Here is a 9,028-nt window from a genome sequence, read left to right as displayed (position 1 = left end):
GTATGTAAGTGCACCTGTGTCATGCAGTGTCCTCAGAGGTCAGAAGAAGGCATTGGATTCCCTGGAACTGGAGTTCCAGATGATTGTTAGCCACCATGTGGGTCCTGGGAATCGAACCTGGGTCCTCTGCAAGAGCAGTCAGTGCTCTTAAATATAGAGCCATCTCTCTAACCCATTTTGTTTTTTTTTTAATATTTATTATTTTTAATTTATGTGTATGACTCTACTGCTTGTATGTATGTATGTGCATCCATGTCGTGCAATGCCCACGGAGGTCAAAAGAGGGCGCCAGATCCCCTGAAACTGGAGTTATGTTAGCTGCCATGTGGGTTCTGCGAACCTAACCCCAGTCTTCTGCAAGAGTAGCCAGTGCTTTTAGCTGCTGAGCATCTCTCTGGTCCCACGGTTTTATATATAATTTTTATCTGGAAAGTATACTTATAAAATATTCTACTTTCAGATATTTAGTCTTGGATATTGCAGATAATCCAGTTGAAAATATAATACGTTTTTTCCCTATGGTAAGTATCAATATTTTAATATAATTTTAGATTTATGATTTGGAACTATTGGTTTTGGTTTTAAAACACCTTAACTTTGTTACAACTGAAAAAAACATAGGATTATTTTTAAAAGTAAGTGAATTACTTGTAGAATGTTTTTTGGTTTTTTTTTTGTGGGGGTGGGGGTCTTTTTTGAGACAGGGTCTCCCTGTAGCCCCAGCTGGCCTGGAAATCACTATGTAGTGCAGGCTGGCCTTGAACTCACAGAGCTCCACCTGTCTCTGCCTCCCAAGTGCTGGAACTAAAGGCGTGCACCACTGTGCCCAGCCACTTGTAGAAACTTTTTTTTTTTTAATTTTTATTTTACGTGTATGTATATATTGCCTGCATGAAGTGCACCCATGTCGTGCAATGCCCAAGGAGGACAGAAGAGGCTTTCGGGTACCCTGGAACTATAATTAGAGACAGTTGTTAGCTGCCATGTGGTGCTGGGATTCAAACCCGGGTCTTCTACAAGAACAGTCAGGGTTCTTAACTGCTGAGCCATCTGTCCAGCCCTGAAACTTTTAAAATTAAATTGTGTAGCATTTAGGTTTTGTTTTTCAAATATGGAGTTTTGCTCTGTATTCCAGCCTGCCCTTGAACTCAGAATCTTTTCACCTCAGCCTCCCATGTATTAGGATTACAGGTTAATAAATACTACCACATCCAGTTGCATTCTTGAATGATGAAAATTTTTATTCAAATACATTAGCATGAAACTGTTTTCAGTGTATTTCATTTTGTTTACTGCATTTTGTGTTTATGTTGCTCTACATGTTTTGCTATGACACAGTGTCTTTTGCTTCCAGAGTAAAGAATTTATTGATGGGAGCCTACAGAATGGAGGTAAGTAGTACTTTTATTTTTAGATTATTTGATACTGTAATCTTTTAGTTGCCATTTTTTGTAAATGCAGCATATGGAAATTATAGTTTCATCTGATAGGCCACTCCCGAATTTATGCTTGCTTCATCTTGTAAGATTATTTTAAATCTCTCCATTTAACTATTATCAAATTCTCTGATCTTTCAACTTCTCAAAAAAAAAATCTGTTGTATTCTCTATATAATTAAAGACTTGAAAATTAATAATTAAGTGGCATGTATATAAAAACTGTACTCTGTGTGTGGTTTCATCGCCTCCTGACAAGTATTTTTCTAATAGTAAACTTATTTTTAATTTTTCCAGGAAAAGTTCTTGTTCATGGAAATGCAGGTATCTCCAGAAGGTAAGAAGATCAAGAAAGTCTTTCTCTCTCCCACATTTCAAGTGTATTTTTCTTAGGAAAAAGTGATGGGGAGATATGGGAGGAGTTGGAGGGGAAGGAGTGGGCATGGATTTGATCAAAATACCTTATATGCATGTATGAAATTCTCAATAAATTTTTTTTTAAGTTCAAAAAAAAAGTGTATTTTCTAAAAAGTGTTTTCCTCTGTCTTTAGTGCTGCCTTTGTTATTGCATACATTATGGAAACATTTGGGATGAAGTACAGGTAAGAAAACACTAAAATCTAGCAATAGTTTACATTCTTATTAAAATGGAACTGAATAGAAATAGTTGAGAGTTTAAGGTTCAATATTCCCTGTTTTTTTCATGTAGTTTTAATTGATTAGGCAAAACTAGAAAACTACTTGATAATTAGGAAATTGGTTAGTCTCAGTTTAAAAACCTTACAATTTTTATTTAAACAATGTATACTCTGTATAGAATATGTCTATAATCAAAACATTGGGGAGGCTAAGGGCAGAAAAATTGCTGTAAGTTTATGATAAGCCTGAGTTTGGGGCCATCCAAGACTATTTATTTTATGTGTACGAGTGTATTGTGTGCATGTATGTTAATGTACAGTGTCATGCAGTACCCATGGAGGTCAGAAGAGAGCATCGGATTCCTCTGGAACTGGAGTGATGAATGGTTGTTAGCCACCTTGTGGGTGCTGGGAGTCAACCTGGGTCTTCTGCAAGAGCAGCCTGTGCTCAACTACTGACTCATCTCTCCAGCCCCAGCACATAGATTTTTTTTAAAAATTTTATTTATATTTTTATTTTATGTGTATGCATGTATTGCCTACATGTAGGTAAGTGCACCCATGTCGTGCAATGCCTGCAGAGGTCAGAAGAGGCTGTCGGATCCCCTGGGACTGGAGTTACAGACAGTTGTTAGCTGCCATGTGGGTGCTGGGATTTGAACCTGGGTCTTCTGCAAGAACAACCAGTGTTCTTAACTGCTGAGCCATCTCTCCAGCCCCCCAGCACATACATTTTTTAAAGAGAGGAAGATGTAGGATCTTCTCCACACATAACAAAAACTAAAGTAGTATACAGTATACTTTTACTCTTTTATTGTTATAAATCCTGTCATCATTACCAACTCTATCTCGCTCCCAAATTGAAGAGTTTAAAAATATTTGCGTCTGATAGGGAGAGTTGCCTTCAGTTGTGTGCCTACTGCTTACCCTACTAGGTTCCAATGAATAGTCCCAAACTAGTGGTCGCACAATAAATGGGTCACAAAATAAACCCAAAAGTCATGAATCAGGGAAAGACTGGTAGCATTGGGGGTGGAGGGCATAGAGAGAGTAATCAGTACATTATATGCATATATGAAATTGTCAAATACAAAATTAATGGATTAAAAAGATTTTGGTTCTTAAAATATTATCTGAATTCAAATGCTTTACCTGAGAAATAATATACTTTACATTTATATTCTTTATTATTTGGAATCTTGTCAGTAATAGTAATAATCCCTGATTTTAGTGCTTATTACTAGGCACTTATAACCATTTAAGCCTTACCCTTGATTTTAGTGCTTATTACTAGGCACTTATAACCATTTAAGCCTTACAACAAGAGGTACTTAGAGTTAACCTCTCACAGAATGTGTAAACATGTGCCATAGCATATGTAAACTACATGCACAAAGTGCATGTGCACCTCATCTTTACAGTGCTTCCAAAGCAAGCACTAATAATGTTTACTTTACTGATGAGAAAAATAGAGCTTAAAGTTGAGCAAGTTCCCAAGACAGTGGTGAGCTGAGGGATTGTGATTTTAGTTTGCCTGACTTCAATCCAGTACAACTCACTACCCCTCTGTACTGTAGGCTGCATAATTGTATGATTTCTTATTTTTGGAAAATTTTCGGTGTTTTTTTTGTTGTTGTTGTTGTGGGCCCCTCCCCCCCCCATTTTCCCTCTACTGCACTGGGGATTGAACCCAAGGGCCTTGCATGTGCTAAGTATTTTACCACTGAAATATATTCCCAGCCATAGGAAATTTTTCAAATAAGTTCTTTAGGTAAATTCTTGGGGAAAAAAAGAGATTAATTCATGAAATAGTTGCCATTGCATTATTTTTTCTTTCTCTATTTTCAGAGATGCATTTGCTTATGTCCAAGAAAGAAGATTTTGTATTAATCCTAATGCTGGATTTGTCCACCAGCTTCAGGTAACTAACTTCTGAGTTGATTCTCTGTATAATGATTAAGATGTTCTATCCATGTAGCTTAGGTGTAGAATTTATTTTGTAAATACTTAATATTTTGGGGGGATATTTTTGGTGTTTTTTTGTTTGGTTGGGTTTTATTTTTTTTGAGACAGGGTCTCTCTGTAGCCCCAGTTGGCCTGAACTTGTTATGTAGACTAGGCTGGCCTGGAACTCACAAAGATACATCCACCTGTCTTGGCCTCCCAAGTGCTGGGATTAAAGGCATGTGCCACCACACCTGGTGTGAATATTTTCGTACTCTGACTAAATTGATGATTATTCCTGGTTACATCTTTATTTAAAAGTATTTTTTCTTAAGCCGGCCCTGGTAGTTCATGTCTATAATCCCCATACCCAAGAGGCTGACACAGGAGGATTGTCATGAGCTTGAGGTCAGTCTGGAGTACACAGCGTATGCCAGGCCAGTGTGGGGTTATAGTTGCAGTTACCAAGAAAATGGGTTAAGTCGGGCACGGTGGCATATGCCTTTAATCCCAGCACTCGGGAGGCAGAGGCAGGCAGATCTCTGTGAGTTCAAGGCCAGCCTGGTCTACATTGCAAGTTCCAGGCCAGCTGGGGCTACAGGGAAACCCTGTCTCAAAAAGACCTCCCCTCCACCAAAAAAAGAAAATTAGTTAACCCCCCCCAAAAGAAAATGAGTTAAAGGTATAGTGGTAAATATAAGGTAGAAAGCTGGGGACACAGCTTAGTGGTAAAGGTGCTTGTCATCAAGCCGGAATTCGATCCCCAGGACGTATATGGAGGAAGGAGAGAAATAAGTTGTTCTCTCTCTCTCACTTTCACACACACACAGAGACAGAGTGACAGAGAGTCTGAGTCAAACAATGAACTTTTAAAGAATTTGGATAAAAGAATCTAAAGGAAAATTAAGTGTAAGGTAGAAAAATGAATATTTTTTTCCTCAGTGTTGGCCATATACAGAATATGAGTGTTTGGTTCTAAGAACAGATTGAATATCCTTAATCTGAAACCTGAAATGCTTCAATCCCCCAAACTTTTTGAGTGCTAATTTTTTGGATTAGGGATTCTCAACCAATAAAGTCTATGCAAATATTCTAAAGTCCAAAAAGCAGTTCCAGGTATATTGGATAAGAGATATTCAATATATGTGCTAAGTCTGTCAGCTTTTTCTGTTCTGTATATTTTATGTGTATGAGTGTATTGCCTGCATGCATGTATCAGGTCCCCTGGAACTGGAGTTACAGATGGTTGTTAGCCGCCATGTGGGTGCTGGGAATTGAACCCAGATCCTCTGCAAGAGCATCCAGTGCTCTTAAATGCTGAACTGTCTCTCCAGTCCCCAAGTATGTTTTTTAAAGGAGTCTTTTTAATGCATATGAATGTTTTGCCTGCATGTATGTAAGTGTACCTGTCTTGTGCAGTGCCTATGGAGGACAGAAGAGGGTGTAAGATCCCCTAGAACTGAAGTTATAGGCAGTTTTTTTTTTTTTTTTTTTTTTTTTTTTTTTTTTGTCTTTTGTCTTTTTGTCTTTTTGAGACAGGGTCTCCCTGTAGTCCCACCTGACCTGAACTCACTATGTAGATCAGGCTGGCCTTTAACTCACAAGGATCGACCTGCCTCTGCCTCCGGAGTGCTGGGATTAAAGGCGTGCGCCATCATGCCTGGCTATAGTAGTATATATTTATGATCAACAAAATTGAAGTTTACCTAAGAATGAAGTGTAAAGTACGTCTCCGTAGTAATATATCTTGAAGAAACAAGGTATGATGGCATATACCATTAACCCCAGTATTCAGGAAGCAGAGACAAGAGGATAGCTACAAGTTCAAAGGCAGCCTGGTCTACAGAACAAGTTGAGGCCAGTCAGGGCCTCATAGCAAGTCCCTGTCTAATAATATATTGAACATACTTTTGTAATATACAGTCACTGGACACAGAATGTTTCCATCAATAATGAGCTACATATACTATGGTGGCCATAAGACTGTAATAGACCAGAAAGTGTCCTATTGCTTAATGGCCTTGCAGTCATCATAACATTATAGTGTAATGCATTACTCTTTGGTTTGTGGTGATGCTGGTATAAACCTACCTGATGTAGTTTACTGTGATTGTGTGTTTACTGTATCTCTTGTTTGCATAGTTTTCACATGTCCTTGATTTGATCTTGTTTTGTTCATCAAGACTCTAAGGATTATACTATACCATTCATATATAGACAAACCATTTAGCTTAGGCCTGTAATAGGTTATGCTATCTAAATTAAGTGGACTCTGATGTTCACACAATGAAATTACCTAAACACATTTTTAAAACGTATTTCTATTAAGCAGAGCATTACCTTTATGTATCACAGTTTTAGAAAGATGCTCTGATAGTTATCTTTGTATACATTTGTGAATGTATTTGTAAGATAATTTAAGTGGAATTGCTGGGTTAGAGCATATCTAAAATTTGATAGATATTGCGAAATTATCTCTAAATAGGATGAAATAAACCATACCACCTGAAAAAATGGATAGCTATTTTCTCCTACCCTAGTCAGTACCAATAGCCATTAACATTTATACTACTTTTATCATACCATGGTAAATTGGCAGCTCCTTACAGTTTTAGTTTGCTTTCCTTTGAATGAGTTTGGTCCACTTTTCCCATGTTTAGATGATTTGTATTTATTTTTCTCTGAGCTGATTATTTGTACTTTTTGCTTGCTTCTCTACCAGGTTATTGGTCTTTTCCTCATTGGTTGTAAGAGCTCTATGTATATTAAAGCAATCTATAGGTTTGACATGTCTTTTAGCTTGCCATCACTGTCACTTATTTTATTATAGTCAACTCATAAAAAATGTGTATTTGACTGTTTTGAGAATTCTATTCTGTGATCATTTGGTCCCATTGCTTTGAGGAGAGACAGCATATCATTACTACTACAAGCCAGGAAGTAAAGAGAAAGGAGAAAGGGCTGGATTCGTATAATGACCTACAGGAGAATGCCCCCTAGTGACCTAAGGACTTGCCACTAGACTGTACCTTTGGAAAAGTTCTACCACCCCCAATACCATCCTGCAGACCAAGCCTCATGTATTAGCACATGGGCCTTTGGGGGACTTTTAAGATCCAACCTAAAATAATGCTATTTTTTATTATATACCAAATTCTATACTCGAATCTATTTCTAGACTTTGTATTCTGCTCTATTGTTCTGTTATTGTAATTATATTAAACAGGTCTTTTGAGGCAGGGTCTTACTATGTTGCCCAGGCTATCTAAACTAGTAGACTCAAGCAGTCTTCTATCAACTTTCTGAGTTGCTGAGATTAAAGCTTGTGTAACCATATCCAGTGCTAACAGGTGTTTTTATATTTGGTTTGGTTTGGTTTGGTTTTCTTTTGGTCTATTTTTGAGACAGGGTCTCCCTGTAGCCCCCAGCTGGCCTGGAACTCATTATATAGACAAGGCTGGCCTTGAACTCAGATATCCACCTGCCTTTCAAGTGCTGGGATTGTGCCACCACGCCTGGCCACTGCTAACAGTTTTAAACACTATGGTTTATACAAATAATTTATAGTATTTGCTCAAGATCCACAGTACTCTTTCTACAATTTACTTGGTGAGATTTTATTTGGTGTCAACTCTAGTAAAAGGAGTCTGCGTGCATTTTAATAGTACTCTCAATTTTTAGTTGAAAAAGAATTAAAACCTTAAGCTTGACAAATTGACACATGCTTGTAATCCCAGCATTCCAAAAACCTGAGGCAGAAGAATGGTAAATTTCATGATAGGCTGGGCTAGAAAGTAAGATTATTCCCCCAAAATTAATTTACACGACACAGGTGCACTTACATACATGCAAGCAATACGCTCATACACCTAAGATAAAAATAATGAAATATAGCTGGGCATGGTGGCGCACACCTGTAATCCCAGGGCCCCGGAGGCAGAGGCAGGCAAATTTCTGTGAGTTCAAGGCCAGCCTGGTCTACATAGTGAGTTTCAGGACAGCTGGGGCTACAGGGAGACCCTGTCTCAAAAAGACCAAAAATAAAATAAAATATTAAAAATATTGCCATTTTCAAATGTATTTGTCTTATTTAACATTGTTTATTGTATCATAAGTAATGATGATAGTGTTCGTATGTATTTTTTAAAAGATATATTTTATTTATTTAAATTTTTTTTTGTCTTTTTGAGACACGGTTTCCTTGTAGCCCCAGCTGTCCTGGAACTTACTATGTAGAGCAGGCTGGCTTTGAGCTCACAAAGATCTACCTGCCTCTGTCTCCCAAGTGCTGGGATTAAAGGTGTGCACCACCACACCTGGCTCTTTTATTTATTTATTTTTTGGGGATCTTTTTGAGACGGTATCCCTGTAGCTGGAGCTGGCCTGGATTCACTAATGGAGACCAGGCTGGCCTTGAATTCACAGATATCCGCCTGCCTCTGCCTCTGAGTGCTGGGAATAAAGGCGTGCACCACCATGCCCAGCTGAGACATATTTTATTTCTTTTTTTTCTTTTAATTTTTAAGAACTATATGATTAGAAGAAGCATTTCACTATAGCTTTTACATACTCAGTAATACTTCTCTTTCAGAAGTGGCTGCATGTTCCCAGGTTCACAGTTGAATTAATACAGTTATACAATATTAAACTCGGTATAAGCCCTGTAAGACGTAAAATTGAATGAGTCTTTAACCTTGAAAAAAGATCTCCATTTCATTTTAGGATATATTGTTCCTTGCAGAAACACTCATTGTTTTTGCTACTAACACTGAGATGTTGGCACATGCATCTCTAATCTGTATGTATCTAATTATTAACTAGTCATAATCGGTTGGACTTGTTGGAAATAAGCCCTGTAAGACGTAAAATTGAATGAGTCTTTAACCTTGAAAAAAGATCTCCATTTCATTTTAGGATATATTGTTCCTTGCAGAAACACTCATTGTTTTTGCTACTAACACTGAGATGTTGGCACATGCATCTCTAATCTGTATGTATCTAATTATTAAC

The 9,028-nt window shown here is 37.6% G+C and overlaps 1 protein-coding gene across 1 annotated transcript in view; it reads left to right on the top strand.

Moving 5' to 3' along the window:
- Styx (serine/threonine/tyrosine interacting protein) overlaps positions 1 to 9,028 on the top strand; it is a 44,860-nt gene that overhangs the window by 18,819 nt on the left and 17,013 nt on the right. Inside the window, exons 5-9 of the mRNA XM_008839570.3 lie at positions 461 to 521; positions 1,355 to 1,391; positions 1,734 to 1,773; positions 1,988 to 2,038; positions 3,923 to 3,995. Of these exons, the coding sequence (XP_008837792.1) occupies positions 461 to 521; positions 1,355 to 1,391; positions 1,734 to 1,773; positions 1,988 to 2,038; positions 3,923 to 3,995 (262 nt within the window). The remainder of the gene's footprint in view (positions 1 to 460; positions 522 to 1,354; positions 1,392 to 1,733; positions 1,774 to 1,987; positions 2,039 to 3,922; positions 3,996 to 9,028) is intronic.

This window comes from Nannospalax galili, unplaced genomic scaffold (assembly GCF_000622305.1).
Source record: "Nannospalax galili isolate Female #2095 unplaced genomic scaffold, S.galili_v1.0 scaffold336, whole genome shotgun sequence".
In the NCBI taxonomy this organism is placed as follows: domain Eukaryota; kingdom Metazoa; phylum Chordata; class Mammalia; order Rodentia; family Spalacidae; genus Nannospalax; species Nannospalax galili.
The sequence above is the reverse complement of the archived record's forward strand: the minus strand, read 5'-3'. Positions and strand labels throughout refer to the sequence as shown.